Here is a 16,415-nt window from a genome sequence, read left to right as displayed (position 1 = left end):
ATCAGTTCGGAGAACCAAGTCTGGTTGGGACAATGAGGCCTGATCTTGCACAGGAGGCTCACTGGGGGAAACGCATACTTGGCCCCGCGGCCAGCTGTGCACTAGTGCATCCGCGTCTGCCATCCACGGCCTCTGGGGGCTCAGAGATGAGGGTGTCAGTTCTTCCTTTAACCATATTAAGGTGTTGCCGGCCATGAGGCCAGCAGCAAGGTGAGAACAAAAGATTCTCCCCCTGGCCCTCCAGGGGGAAGGAGTGGCCCAGCTACAATCTCCTGGGAAGAACTGCAGCCCATCTCTGAGCTGCTCCTATCAGGTGCAGCCACCTCCACGGCACGGCCCGGGTGAAGGCTGCTGCTGGAGCCGGGCGGGAGGGGCGGGAGCCGCAGGAGGGCACCCTTGGTGGCGAGCAGACTGAGGATTCTGAGCCGGTGGCTGGGTGGAGGCAGCAGCTGGCCGCCGGGGCAGAACATGTTTTATGGCCTCAGTATGCTTCTGGGTGGCCGAGAACTGTTGGGCAAAGTCCTTGACCGTGCCGCCGAAGAGGCCAGCCTGGGATATGGGAGAGTTTAGGAACCTGGTCCGCTCAGCCTCTCGCATATCGGCCAGGTTTAGCCAGAGGTGACTCTCCTGGACCACAGCTTTGGACGTCACCTGACCCAGGCAGCGTGCGGTCACCTTCGTCGCCCGGAGAACGAGGTCGGTGGCGGTGAAGAACTCAGAAACAGGCTTGCAGAGTGAAGAGAAGCTCTTGGCTCTGAAGCAAAAACATGATGCGAGATTGCCGGCGTCCTCCTTTTATACCCACGCGGTCGGGCAGAGTTGCGCTGTGCAGGTTCCGCAGACACTTGGCATTTCCATTGACTTTGGCTCGTTTTCTAGAACTCAAAGGTGATAGGCTTCTAAACAAAACCCCCATTTCATCATTCACTGATGTAACTCGTAGTGACTGAACGAAAGGGAACAGTGTAATACCATTCATACTCAATACCACAAACCTCCCAATGAACCCCACATCATGTGTAGGACAATGATGGCTTGTGTCCCATGGGTTGTGTATTTTAGTTACATGCCAAAAAGGGGGAAACCAAAAATCAGAGCAACAATCAAAGGTATGGTGACAGGTTTGAAAGGGAGGTGATGTGGTTGACTCTTTCTAAACTTATCTCAATACTACATTTCTTATATATTTGTGTTTCTCATTGTCATGAAAATCACTCTACTCTGTTCAAAATACTTTGTGAGGTGAGCTTAATATCTATCTTCTAGTGCCCAAAATAGCAAAGATGGCACTACGTATGATGGCAGAAGTACCCGTTTAGGCATTGTTAGGAAAACTTACACTAAAGCTAATAAAAAATAATAACACCACAAAGTATATCGAAAAGTATTATTTGCGAAAAGTAGGCCTATTTAAAGGAACACTCCACCGTTTTTTGAAACAGGGCTTATTCACCTTCTTTCCTACATTTAGATAGGTGGGAAAATGCATGTTTGTCTGGTGCAATGCAAATTGCATGCATTGTTTTAGTTTGACAGGGTTGGCGCTAGCTTAGCTTAGCATAATGAATGGTATCCTTTGTTGCCAGCTAGCATGTCCTAAGTAAAAGTGATAAAAAAAAAAAAAACACACCTAATTACTTCTTGTGGCCTGCGTATTCACAACGAGTACAAATAGCGATGCAGGTTAACACTAGGCGATTTCCTAGGCAGATATTGTCTTGGGACTATATTAGGGGGAAGCACAGGCGAAGCACTGCTACTGGGCACGCAACACATGAAATCCCATGTCTTCCATCAATATATCTTCCACCTATCTAAATGTGGGAAAGAAGATGAATAAGCCCTATTTAAAAAAAAAACGGTGGAGTGTTCCTTTAACTACAAGACATTTACGGTAGAGATGTCTTTTTTTAAATAAATAACTATCATTGTTTACAAAAAATGATTATATAATCAGCAATACTTATCTAACACAGAACAAAGATGGTTAACTTAAAGGTGACAAAATAAATACTAAATCGAACATTTATTAAAGGGTTCAACCAAAAAATGTTTCATTACTTACCCAAGTTGTTCCAAACCTGTATGACACAGACACACTAGCCTACAAAATGTGTTAGCATTGCAAATTCTTTTGGGGGGAGCTGTTTACTCCCCAAAACCAGTCCAGGCAACTGGATGAAAAACAACCATGGGATAGAAGACAGGAGTGCTGCTAAATAAAAAGTTGTAGGCACATCGATATTTGGCAGGGATCAGGGATGTGTATGTGTGTGTGTGTGTGTGTGTGTGTGTGTGTGTGTGTGTGTGTGTGTGTGTGTGTGTGTGTGAGAGAGAGAGAGAGAGAGAGAGAGAGAGAGAGAGAGAGAGAGAGAGAGAGAGAGAGAGAGAGAGAGAGAGAGAGAGAGAGAGAGAGAGAGAGAGAGAGAGAGAGAGAGAGAGAGAGAGAGAGAGAGAGAGAGAGAGAGAGAGAGCTGGGATACACTGGATATGGGTAGTTGGTGTGATGAGACTTCACTGTGGAAGTGCTCCTTGTGGGTTGATAAAGAGTAGAGAAGACACTTAGTGCACCAGAACCTCTGTGTGGGTGAAGGTTGTGTATCTGTTTGTGTGTGTGTGTGTGTGGGGGGGGGGGATTTCAAAAGTATGTTTATTTTCTCCTCTTTTTATGAGGCGGAAATGTGTGCACAAGAGTATCTACTGTATGTGTAGAAATTATTGTGTGTGTGTGTGTGTGTGTGTGTGTGTGTGTGTGTGTGTGTGTGTGTGTGTGTGTGTGTGTGTGTGTGTGTGTGTAAAAGGTTTTACATCATCATCAAAATTCTATCTGGTCAAAAAATAAAAAGAGCAAAATCACCCTTGAATAATTAAATAACAGTTAACACTCAAAATGCAGTTTTGCTAATTGTTGATGTGTTAATTGTTCATGCTGTAATCAATCCACCCAGTCAATGGATCACCCTGCCATACCGGTTACTGGATCAATCCCACATGCGTTAATCAAGTCAACTGACAATCCAATAAAATCTGATCCAAGGCTGTTTTTTTTTTTTTTAATGCCATCACTGTGACAAAAACACCTATGAAACCTATGCTATGATTCCATGAAAACCAGACATATTTTCAGAGTTTGATCTATGTGCGTCGACTCGTCTTATGGTGAAATTTCCCTCACTGTCTCTGATTTTTTAGCCTTGCCAAGAATGTGTTTGCAAGAGAAAGTACAAGACAAGGAGAGAAAGAGCAGTAAGAGTGAGATGGAGAGAATAATGGGGTAAGAGAGAGATAGAGAAATGTCATACTCTGTCTGTATGAGCACTATTAAATTTTTCTGCTTGGGTGCACTGGATGTAGGAGTGATAGGCCCTGTCCAGCCAGCCTTCCCTTCAACAACAGTTCAAACTCACCTAGCAACTCAATATATTCATCACATGCTTTATAAATAAATATTCACTTCTCTTCATCTGTTCAGCTGAATACAAATTTGTACGCAAAGATGATTTGTATGTGTAATTGTGTAATGTCAGATTTTTACATCTGGCGTGCGTGCTTCATTCATTTTCATTAAATTTCTTCTATCATACCAGCCTCGATGCAGAAATGAAAGCACACCAGGTGTGGGTCCCCGGGGGAATTTTGCCAATTTGTGGATTGGGTGCTGGTGAACTGCGTGTCCCCATGCACCATCTGCTCTGCTGAGGAAGACGTCACCAGCCCCTCTCTAGACCCAGAGCCCAGCCTGTGTGGATGAGCTGTACCTGGCCTCTGGAAATTATTTAGAGGAATTGGAGGAGGTAATTTCCCTGATTCTCCCATCCCTGCTGATGGTTCCACCCAGCTCGAAGCCTCACCGCCCAGCCTCCCTTTCCCGCCTCCTCATCCAAAAACAGCCAGTTCCCCAGCCCCGCCTCTGCTGGTTCCCTTCAGCCCCCTGGCTCCTCCTCTGACTCCTCTCTACGGTGTGGATTTACCTCGGGCTTTCCAGTCTCCAGCTCCTCCGAGTAAAGAGGATTCCTCGGCTCTGCCTCCAGCCGCTGATTCAGTCGCTTCACCTCGGTCTGTTGACCTAACTGCTCTGCCTTGGCTCCTCACTTGCCTCCACCATTGACCATCGTCCTTGTGGTTTCACCAGGCTCCCTCTGGCTCCTCCTTGGTCAGACGTTGCTCTGCCTGTGCCACAGACTTCTGATCCAACCGCTGCGCTGTGTCTCTCCAACCATTTCAGCATCATCTGGCTCCGCCTTCCCTCTGGCTCCACCTCAGTCCTCTGGCACCCTGGCTCCACCTCAGACGCTCTTTTCTGTGGCTCCGCCTCGGCCTCCAGGACCATCAGTGTCACCCAAACTCGCTGGCTCTACGCCTCCGCATAGGGGTCCACTGGCGTCATCTCCATCAGTCATCCGCCTGGTGTTGTCAGCCAAGTCTCCACCATGGCTCCTCCCTTCCTCGACTCCACCGTGGGCCTTTGTCCTGGCTGCTCTCTGGGTCCCCGCCTGGCTACTCCTGCTCCTGGCTCCTTCCACCATCATCTCCGCCTTGGTATCTCCCACGCCAACGGCTCTTAGTTCCTGCCTTTTACATGCTCGTAACATCCTCCTCCAGATCCCCAGTTTTTCCATTGTGGATTTATTGATTAAAGACAGCCACAGCATGACATTATTATTATTATTATTATCATTATTAAATACAAATGGTTCACAAGATTACAGCATCGTTGGGAGGACAGAATAATAAATAGGTAAATGGGAGTTTTTTGTCACCATGTAGATACCATGATGTTAAAAAAATTAACATGTATCTAGATGCATTGCATACAACATTAAAACTGCATAGACATACATTGCATGTACTACAATGAAAAAGATGTGTCATAGTCAACTCTATTGTATTAAGTTCTATTCTATTCAGTAATCTAGAAGTATATGCCTGAAATTAAATAAAAAATAATTTTAAAACATTTTAACCTACAGGAAGGAAGGAAGGAAGGAAGGAAGGAAGGAAGGAAAGAAGGAAGGAGAAAATAACGATGACAAAGTTATTATCCAATCACCTCTGTAGGTCTAATGCACTTTGGCTGTATTTAGAGATTGGAAATGCCTAGACAGTTTTGTGTGGTTTACATGTGGAATATGTAAACCACTTTTTAATGCCCCTCTGAGCTGCAGTGTTTTAAGTAATGGACCTATTTATAGAGGGTTGTTGGTTTACATCCCACGAGGCTGTTCCACAGCTGTAGGGCCCTTTAGAGACACTCTTAGCCTAAACAGCTCCAGTAAGGCCACTGTAATGAGAGAGGATGAAATGGAGACTTGGAAGTGAGAGGACATCTGCCAACTAACTGAATGTAAGAGTGATTTCTTCCACTTTGTATTTACAGCAACATTATTCCGAGAGAGAGAGTTTGTGTGTGTGGCTCCATCCTCTGCCTTTCCACACAAACCCCTCACTAGCCTGTATAGAAAAACATATCCTTCTCATTGGAGTTTCCTTCTCTTTTTTAGTTTGACATCGCCCTGTAAATCAGTAGGTCTTAAACTTCGCTCGCTCTCTGAAAATACTCTTTTTATCTTCTTAAATCACGGTTGAAATGACACAATGCTTTGTAGGCATTTTCTTATCTCACCCCAGCCTCCTCCTTTGCTCCGTCTGCGTTTTATTTCACTGTTCTGAGCAGTCATGCTTATCAAAATCCCCATTCACTCTTCACTCTCTCTCCACTTGCCTAGTGAGGAATATTTTCCTTACACTCTAAACAGCATGAATTTGTCCCTCAATTTCAATTCTATTTTGAGTTTGATTACGATTCAGTTTACAGCATAAAAATTGTAAATACACATGCTGACATTCTTCTTTCAATTTGCTTTTTCCATTTCCACCTCCATTTCTTATCATCCTTGTTTTTTTTTGTTTTTTAGATTGACTGTTCCTGCTGTAACTTGTCTCAGATATTGAAGGGCATAATCTTAAATTGAAGTTTTCAATGTAAAATGGATAAAGATGGTGACCATAATGATGATAATGTCTCTCACCAGTCTCGTCAGACCCCGGAGGGCGAGTTCCTGCCGTTGGATCAGTGTGAACTGGATGTGGGCTTTGGAACAGGTGCTGACCAACTCTTCCTAGTCTCTCCCCTCACCATTTGCCACGAGATCAATCCCAAGAGCCCTTTCTTCGACCTGTCCCAGCGCTCGCTCATGAACGAGCAGTTTGAGATTGTCGTCATCTTGGAAGGCATTGTAGAGACAACGGGTAAGTCGCATTCTTCACTCCACTCTCCATTCTTTTAGGAACATCATTTGGCTTAAGAATGTGATGTCACAAAAGTTAATTTACAATGCAACTTTGCTTGCATCCCCTTGGCCATTTTGCAGAGTAATTTTTTTCTCGTTTTCATGTAAAAATACCTAAACATTACTAAAACTCCTTAAGAAACTAAATTCAAATAGCCTGGCAAGCCAGACCTACATCAAGATGTTAGGTCTGGAAACTCACCATAGACACGGCTCAATCCGAGGGGCAGGATAAACGGCTGTCTTTCAAATTCCCTCTGCACGCAATAGGACAGCACTTCAACCAACCAGAGCGTTTTCCCAACAGCCGAGCTAGTTGATAGATTCAACTTTTGCCATATCTGGCCGGCATGACTTAATGACTTAAGTGCCGTTCTTTGCTCTTTTCTCAAAGAAAAACTTAACTCCAAGTCCTCCAGAGTCGCGGCCAAAGCCGATTCGAAAGACTGTTCTAGATGTACGTCTAGATTTCTAGGCTAAAATTCAAATATTTTGGGTTTTTTCTTGTATTATGCATAAATCTTCATTTTTTAATTTCTTGTTCCATGCGGTAATGATGTGATTGCTTGCAGATTGCATAAAGGACCAGCCTGTGCCCTCTAGAGTTTCACGACTGAACTAGATATTTCAAAATGTAATTTATTCCTGTAATGGCAAAGCTGAATTTTCAGCATTACTCCAGTCTTCAGTGTCACATGATCCTTCAGAAATCATATACTTATATGCTGATTTGCTGTTCAAGAATCATTTGTTATTATTATCAATGTTGAAAACAATTGTGCTGCTTAATTTTTTTTTAAAAAATTGGAAACCATGATACATTTTTATTTTCAGGTTCTTTGATGAATAGAAAATTTATTTGAAATATAAATGTTTTGTAACATTATAAATATCGTTACTGCCACTTTTGATCACTTTAATATGTTCTTTCTGAACAAAAGTAAAAAAAAAATCGTAGTGACCCCAAATTTTTATGCCAATGCAAGTTTAATTTTCTAAAGATTAATTCTCTGAAAAGAAGTATTGTCTTATGCAAATTTTCTCCTCAAGTAAATTTATTTTGTTTTAATGATGTTTTGATGTTTATTGGAAAACATGATACAAATACTAATTAAGAAAAGTATTTTTTTTTTTTTTGCAGTGTTCATTTATCATTATTCATCTTCATTTATCAAACTGAAGTGAACATATCACTTTACCTTCTAAACTTGATTACCTTTCTCTATTCTTCCTCACATCCCTCAGTCCTGGTTTTCCATTTGAATGGACATAATATACAGTCAGGTCAGTTGGGGTGTCGAGTGGGTTTAATAAGGTGTCTTTCTGATTGCATTCATTCAGGTCTGTGCTTTAAAAGTGCTGTTAACTGTGCCTTGTGCATAATGCGTTTTTTTTTTTTTTTTTTTTTCACATGCTTGTCAGTTTGAGGTATGAGCTTCAGACCTCGCTCGAGTTCAGTTGGTTCCTGGTGTCTTTTATGCAAGCAGAGTGCGAGGAAGTAAAGTAACTGAGAAATGCAGAATGGGATTTTCTTTTGAGGATGTGAGAGGAGTAGGAAGATGACAGCAGTTCTTTTTCTCATTTCATTTTTAGTGGTGTTTTCTAAACATCACTAATACTCATATTTGGGGTTAGTGATTTGACCATTTGCCTATAACCATAAGAATTAAACTTTGACATAGCAAGAGTGACACCTCAAATCATTGGGATGATGCATGCTATTAATTGCATTTCCAAATAATAGGATTTTTTTAGGATTAATTTAAAAATACAATAGATTTAAATTGAAGGAGTGACTTAATACGGACCAGATTAGAGGCTTGAGCCAGTAAGCGACCTTATTTTTGTATCATTTACACACTATTTTTGGATTTATTAATGTTGAACTATATTTTTTATACATTTTTTCACATTTTCACAAATGTTAGTCATTTTATTCTATCATCTCTGCCGAGGAGAAATTGATTTTGTCAATTTTATTGTTGTTTTTCATTTATTTCTGTTTAGCTTTAATTTATATTTCTATAGTTTTAGGATTTTTAGTTCTTCAACCAAGGTTTAGCAACTTTGGTTAACAACAACAACAACAACAACAACATTGGTAAATGACCAAAACCTGGAATACCTTAGCAACCGCATAGCAACTCCCTGGAAAGCACTGACATTTTTATCAGAAAATTCTTTTTGAATTCTTTCACACCTTCTAACCCTTTCAGAAGATTAGTTGTTCAGTTATTAGTTGTTTTATTGTAAATTACCTTTGATAAAATGGAAACACCATGCAGGGGGCCTTTTCGTTTGAACTCTCGCTCTATCAGAGAGACGATATGAGATGGAGCGAGGGACGATATTACATTACATTGTGTCAGCAATGCTCATTATGCAGCTGTTACAGCAGTGATAAACACAAAACTTATTAAGCATATCAGTGCACACCAGAGGAAGACTGCTGTTAAACCATCTATTAATTCACTTCCTCTTTTAATTCAGTAATTAATTTCTTGTCAGGCCAGTAACGGGGCAAACAGTCATGTGGTGATTTAACCACCCTTCTGTTGGGGAGCTGAGGTCTATCATGTACTCATAAGTGCTTATTGATCCACTGAAGCCCTGGACACAGACAGAAATGTCAAGTTAATCATTTTACAAACTCGATGTTACAAGACAAAGCTACGGCTCTGTATTCCTTTTACGGCATATTAAGGGCTTTGCGTGAACTTTTGCACCTCACATGACTCACTTTAATTTGCATCTTCTCTTTGTATAAGAAACAGCAAAGAACGAAACAGATGTGCAATTTGGTTAAATAGATTTAATGCAAGTGTGAAATAGGCTTTCTTTAATCAATGCCATAGATCAGATGAAAGACGAAAGACAGACCCTAATTATGTATGCCGACAGAGTATTGCGCGATCAAGAGTCTTACTGTGAAGACTGTGAAATTTGTCTTGCTTTAAATAAGAGCTTAAAAAGCTGCTTTCAGCACAGTGAAGCCATTGATACATTGGCAAAACTTCTTCCAGCATTGATCCATCAATTAAGCCTTTAGCTGAAGCCAGGACACCCCACTGCTCCTACTCAGCACGACCACTCCGGCAGCAAAATACAGAATTCTCAGTGCAATGTCACCAGCAGAAACGCTCACAGAAAGCGAGTTGTTGGCATTTTCATCCTTCATTTTTGAGGCTTGTTCATGTTTTATATTAGGTGCTGCTAATTAGTAAGCTAATGATAATTATTTAATCATTAGCAGACCCACACAGAAGCTCTGCAGACTTGGAACACCTTTCACTGATGAAGTTACGTACAGATCCCCTGCCCATGCATATTTGTTTATTATATATTTGACTAATTTGATGCTTTCAGTTATCTGTAATACTCTCAAGTGCAGTTTACTGGAAATAGTTTCAATGAAGCCACAGCAGAATTAGTCATTATGCTGCAACACGCAGGACTGCTGTTTAATTCAAGAACGACTCAACGTTTTTGCACGAAACGTTTGAGTGAAGATGTGTTCGACTGATAGTATGAAATCAAAGTACCACGGAGCCGTCTGTTCTCTAATCGCTCTCACAGTACGTTGATGTCATACACAGCTCTGCGCAGCGCCACTTTAAGTCCAACACACCTAATGATTCAATGTCTCACCCATAACCACTTGATTCGTTCATGAATAAATCAGTGTTTTGAACAAATCATTGAGTAAATGATCTAATGACTTATGATCACTTATTTTGTTAATGAATCAATTAAACGAATAATTCAATTACTCATTCATAATCACTTGTTTCATTCATGCACAAATCTGTGTTTTGAACAAATCACTTGCCTGAACAATGCATTACACTGTACACTGTAAAAATTTCGAACTCTCCCAAATCAAAAATTTCAAGTGACCGCTAACATCTAAATTTTTCAATTGGCCCAAGTGAAATTCTGTGAATTTAATTTTATAATTTACAGAATTTCACTTGGGCCAATTGAAAAATTTAGATGTTATCAGTCACTTGAAATTTTTGATTTGGGAGGGTTAGAATTTTTTTACAGTGTAAAGTTTAAACCCTAATGCTCAACATAATTAATTGGTTTGAGTTGGGTAAACTTAAATTAAATTTAAATTTATAACTTTCTTTTTCTTATGGGTTCACAAAACGGACACATTTTAATTAATCCGAATTGTTTCATTGTTTTGGGTTTTATGAACTTGATTCTTTTAATTTAAGCAAACTTAAATTGAACTGAAACTTGGCTGGGATTTATATTTCCCAGCATGCTTTGCCATGACACTCGAAAAGGAGAATAAATGCTAGAATTGACTTAAATTTTGAATTTCTTTACTTACAAAATTTCATGTAACTCATTACCCAAATTTCTTTAAGTTTTGCCAACTTTTTTGGGTTTACAGTGAACTTAATTGCAATACTTGATTCGGTTACTGTTCAAGTGAGCAAATTGTTTCAATGACCCACTCATAAATATAGTAATTTGTCAACAACTACTGGCAATGTAATCAGCAGAAAGAGAGACATTACAATGAAATATCCCCAACACTACACAGACTGACACTAAATAAAATTTGAGGACTGGAACTATTTCATAATAGAAGCATATACCTTTTTAAACATTCTGTTTGAAAAGACACAAATGCTACTTCAGCATAACAGAATACATTTTTCATCTCTCCTTTGATTTATTGGTTTATCCCCATGAAAATAATGACAGAATTACCCTGCTGAAAAACAACAACAATGCATTCTTAAGGAACACCAATTGTTTAGTGATTGCTGTATTGATTTTATCGAGGAGCAGATTGGGTTTTCAGTCTTCCTGGCCGGGTTTGTAAGCGAAAGAGCGCGGCTGTGTAAAGCTATGGCTGGGCTGTGTTTATGACTCACTGAAGGGCCCTCTGGCTGAATTATGGTTGCAGGAGTCTTAAAACTCTGCCTTCTCACGCACATTATGTACTGAGAGTCTTTAAATCACATTCTAGGAAGACAAAGGAATAGGACAGTATAAATCACTCTCATGGCCAGGCCAACCTGACAATGAAAGCCACCTTATCTGAAATACGTTTCAACCGTAAACCTTTCTTCTCTATTGTAATGCTTGTTTATTATACGCCGTCTCTCACAGGTATGACATGTCAGGCTCGTACCTCGTACACGGAAGATGAGGTGTTGTGGGGTCACCGCTTCCTGCCCGTCATGTCTCTGGAAGAGGGCTTCTTTCGTGTGGACTACTCCCAGTTTCACAGCACCTTTGAGGTGCCCACGCCACCCTACAGCGTGAAAGAATACGAGGAGAAATCCTCGCTCCCCTCTCCCCTGCTCACGCCTCACCGCGAGAGAGTGTTTTCCATGGACTGCCTGGAAACAGGTGATGAAAGGGCGCATCCCGGAAGCGCTTCTTGCAAGCTGCCCAGTAAACTCCAGAAAATGAGTTCGTCTGGCAGAGAAGATCTGCAGAGGAAGGCGCTACGCTTGAGCTCGCAGCACCCCGAGAAGGCTTCGAGTACCGGGGACCTTCCTCTTAAACTACAGCGGCTCAGCTCTAGTCCTGGGCAGGTTGACGGAGAGGCACGATTCCACCTCAAAGCCCTCAAGGTGGGTTTCCAGCCCATGGCCTTGTCCACTGGAGACCTCCACCAGAGGAGTCTGCCTCCCACCCCAGTGGTCGTCCCCACACACCAGCACGCTCCTCCACACACGCCTGGTGGCCGAATGGAGGACAACCTGCCTGCCAAATTAAGGAGGATGAATGCAGATCGCTGACCTGGAAGTGCTTTTAGAACTTTGTACTGATCTAAGAGCAGTTTTTAGGGTTTATTTACGATGAGCACAACTACTTCCAGATTAGGGCAAAATTAATGTTTTGTTCTGAACTGAATAAGGACTCTTGTAGAGTAACGGTAATGTGAACTTTCTGACTGCACAGTGAATGAATTGTTGCATTGGCTTGACCTGCAATGTATTAATGTATTTTTAATTAGTATTTCTTGACTTCTTTCACGGTAAATTATCTAAAAATCCATAAAAACAAAACATGTTTTAAAAGTTAAAATATCTAAAGATCGTGGAAACAAAGTGAATTTAAACAAATATATATATATAAAAAAAAAAAACTTAAAATGAGATCAATTTACTTGATAAACATGACTTAAATAACCTTTTTTATACTGTATATAAACTACCATTCAAATGTTTGGAGTCATTAAGATTGTATTAACTTTTTTTTAAAAAGAGAAATTAAAACTTATTCACCAAGGATAAATTAAATTCATCAAAAGTGACAGTAAAAACATTAATGTTACAAAAGTTTTCCATTTAAAATAAAGGCTTTTTAACTTTCTAAAGAAATGTTTCTTGAGCATCAAATCAGCATATTAGAATGATTGATGAACATGATGATTTCTGAAGGATCATGTGACACTGAAGATTGGAGTAAGGAGGCTGAAAATTCAGCTTTGACATCAAAGGAATAAATCACATTTTAAAATACATCTAAATAGAAAACAGTTGTTTTAAATTGTAATAATATTTCAAAATATTACTGTTTTACTGTATTTTTGATCAAATAATTGCAGCCTTTGAAAACACTAGATGCTTCTATTAAAAACATTTAAAAATCTTACTGACTTCAAACGATACCTTATATTATTATTATTGTTATATTATATCTTGAATGTAAGTATATATTGTCTTCACTGGTAGATTTTGTTTTTTACTTGTTTTTGTTTTCTTTATACTTAAAATAAGTGTAAAGAATTGTCAGTGCAATGCAAAGGTCATGGATTCAATTCCCAGGGTAAGCAAGTGATTTATCAAAACTGATATATATTTATATATATATTTATATTTATCACTTTAGATAAAAGTGTTTGCCAAATGCATAAAAAATACAGGGAAAAAATACACCTATATTATAGCTACATTCTCTGTAAACAAGTCTTAGGGTTTTAACATCTCATGCATTGCTGATTCCCAAGTAAATTTATGTTTAACTCAAATTTAATTTTCAATGATTTTTAGATATTTTAACTGGAAAATTAGGAAAAAAATACTTAAGAATATGATGTTTTGCAGAGTGAGAACTAGTTGGAGGTATAGATTACTAGTAGAAAGCATGAGAGATGGCATTGAGTTTTTTTCTTTTCTTTGTCGATTGTCTGTTTTGTTTGTTTGTTTGTTTTCTTTGAGAAAGCACAAAACTCTGGAAGTACTGTGATTTTAATTCTCTGTTTACTGGTGGCTAAATGGTCGCACAGTGTCTTTCACTCGCACACTTAGAAATGTCACTATTACACACAATTACATATGTGCATGCCTGCTTCTCATCTCTAGCTATGTATCATACAACCCTCTGGTATCCTTAGTTACAATGAATAAATTCTATTTATAAAGCTGCAACATGGTGTCTGTGTAGTAGCCTGTCTGTCTACTACAGAAGAGTAAGAGACATATGAATTCAGAATTCTCTGGAACATACATCTGACTTTGAGATATAAAATGCTCTTTTGAGATTTTTTTTAAATGCATAAAAGGCCATTAAAGTGGACACATTATATTTAATAAAATCATTTTAAGTCCATTTCAAGTCTTGATCATTAATAATGTTACAAATCCTGGTATTTTAATAATAAAATAAAAAAAATGCATTTATAGAATTGTTTAATGACCATTGAATTTGTTACTAGCAGAGAGAGAGCTTATGTAACAAATTATCAAATGGAGTATGGACACAATGCATTCTTGAGGATACATGACATGAAAACTGATGTAAAATAGCTTCCATCAGAATTCATATATTCAGTCAATACATTAAACTCTGACACTGTCAGGATGAAATCATTAGGCTGGTGACATATTCATATTCAAACAATCTTTCTGCCACCTTGTTTGATGCATGGGGGGAAATTTTGATGTTCTAATCATTACCCGTAGAGAAAAAGAAACACATTAAATGACCATTTTGTCTAAAAACGATTCATTAGGACCTTTTACTGTGATTGGTTGAGAGGATAATCACTGTGGGCTTTACTGGTGATTGAAAGTGTAGTGATTGGTTGACAAAGTAATTAGAGCAGTCATTGGGTCAGACAGTAATGATAGGTAGTTCTATCAGAGCACATAGAGATCTACACACACACACACACACACACACACACACACATACACGTTGTGTTTTTATGGGAAGTTTACATAGGCAATGATCTAAAACCTGTTTTCCTCATGGGAACCAAAAAATGTCCCCACAAGGACAAGGATTTCAAATATTGCCATCTTTGTGGGGACATTTTGTCCCCAAAATATAGGGTTTACCAGCGCACACACACACACACACACACACACACACACACACACACACACACACACACACAATCACACACACAATCTTTTTTTTTTTCTTTTTTTCTTTTCTTTTTTTTTGAAATTAAAAGGTCAAGGAAATAAAAAATAGTGTTAAAAAAGCAATACTAGTAAGGGTCAATGATGTAAATGAGAAATCTTTTAAAAATCTACTTAGCAATTTTTGAAATGTAGGCCTAATTTTTGTATTTATGACTGTTTGATACATGAATTTGATTAATTTGATACATTTTCAGCAAGTGTATTGATTAAACAACTCTAGATTTGTCAAGTGTTGTTACTATTAATCATTAATTACACTTAAGTTTGATACATGCTCATTTTTTTCAATAAATAAAACAAATCATAAATTAAGAAAGCTTTCAAGTCAACTTATTTCAATTCAGACATTGAGAACATTTATTACAAATGTGTAATGTATTCAGTTCAATCTCTATCTTTCAACTGAATGAATTGAAAGATAATTTTAATACATTTGAATAAAAATGAGCATCACATTACTAGCTCAAAGAAAGAAAGAAAGAAAAAGAAAGAAAGAAAGAAAGAAAGAAAGAAAGAAAGAAAGAACAAACGAAAGAAAGAAAGAAAGAAAGAAAGAAAGAAAGAAAGAAAGAAAGAAAGAAAGAAAGAAAGAAAGAAAGAAAGAAAGAAAGAAAGAAAGAAAGAAAGAAAGAAAGAAAGAAAGAAAGAAAGAAAGAAAGAAAGAAAGAAAGAAAGATTGTGGTTTCAGCACCATGGACAGGGATCTGTGATCACTGTTTGAATGAAAAAGCCTGTCCATTTAGCACCTCTGCTCTGCAGAAAATAAGTGCGAGAGAGAAAAGCTGAGAAGACACTGAGCAGGCTTGAAAGGTAAAGATTGAAAAACAGGAGGGACAGGGAGAGAAAAAGAGGTGTCCACAGACAGAGCTCATATGGTGAACGAGTTTCAGATTTCACTGCAAACGTGATATACTGCAGGGACACAGAGAGCTAAAAGCTGGGAATGAAAAACAGAACACCAACATAAGCTGTGAAGTATTGAGAAAATGAGCTTTAGCGATACACGTGTGCCTGTGTGTGTGCAATCAAACATCGTATGTGTGGGGGGAGAGCACAGATCACGTGTTAAATTTTCAAAATGGAAGAAATCACCTCATACTGTAATATATGTAATTGGTGACTAAACATACAGACTAAATAACATAGATTTGTGTTATGTTATTTCAAACCTTGTCATATTAAAACGGATAAGTACAGAACTTCCTTCTACTATCCAGTCTACATCATGCTACTCTTTTCATCTTTTCACATCAGAGTTTCAGAAATGACAAGTTTTCTCCGGATCATTCCTCACAGTGTCTAAAAATTGAGTGAGACTAATAACTCTGACAGGCTGCTGGTGTAAAAATACTTCTGACATTAAAGTTTCAGAAGAACTTAGAAGAGTGAAGGAAAGGAATAGGACATGAAGAGTCTCTTGAAAGGTTTGATGAAGGTGAAGGATTATTCTGGACAATGAGACAACAGACAGAAACTCGCAGGCCTGAATATCTTACAGTAGTAATTAATAATCATGACCGGTAATGATTAAAACCATTTATCACGGAGCACTCTGGAACACTCGACTTTGATTGGTCAGTCGAGGTCTGAATATCTCCATCGTCTATCATGGCAATCAGAGTCAGACGCTCGTCGGAGTATCCGAAAACACCACTACTGTCATGTCTTTCGTATCACACTGCGGACTCGCGCTCTCTTGTTTCATACAAAGGCAACT

At 38.9% G+C, this 16,415-nt stretch overlaps 1 protein-coding gene across 4 annotated transcripts in view; it reads left to right on the top strand.

The window, feature by feature from the left end:
* Positions 1-16,415, top strand: part of LOC308702189 (uncharacterized protein) — an 85,313-nt gene that overhangs the window by 11,856 nt on the left and 57,042 nt on the right. For 3 of the 4 annotated variants that reach the window (XM_081384856.1, XM_081384858.1, XM_081384857.1), the window contains exon 2: positions 6,033-6,249. In XM_081384856.1, coding sequence (XP_081240982.1) covers positions 6,033-6,249 — 217 coding nt within the window. Of the gene's footprint in view, positions 1-6,032; positions 6,250-11,423; positions 12,335-13,318; positions 13,877-16,415 lie in introns of those variants that run through there. The other variant, XR_014031564.1, reaches the window with a different exon arrangement.

The sequence above is a fragment of the Scardinius erythrophthalmus genome, assembly GCF_964197995.2.
Source record: "Scardinius erythrophthalmus genome assembly, chromosome: 1".
Lineage (NCBI taxonomy): Eukaryota > Metazoa > Chordata > Actinopteri > Cypriniformes > Leuciscidae > Scardinius > Scardinius erythrophthalmus.
Note: the sequence above shows the minus strand (reverse complement) of the source record. Positions and strands in the feature narration are given on the sequence as shown.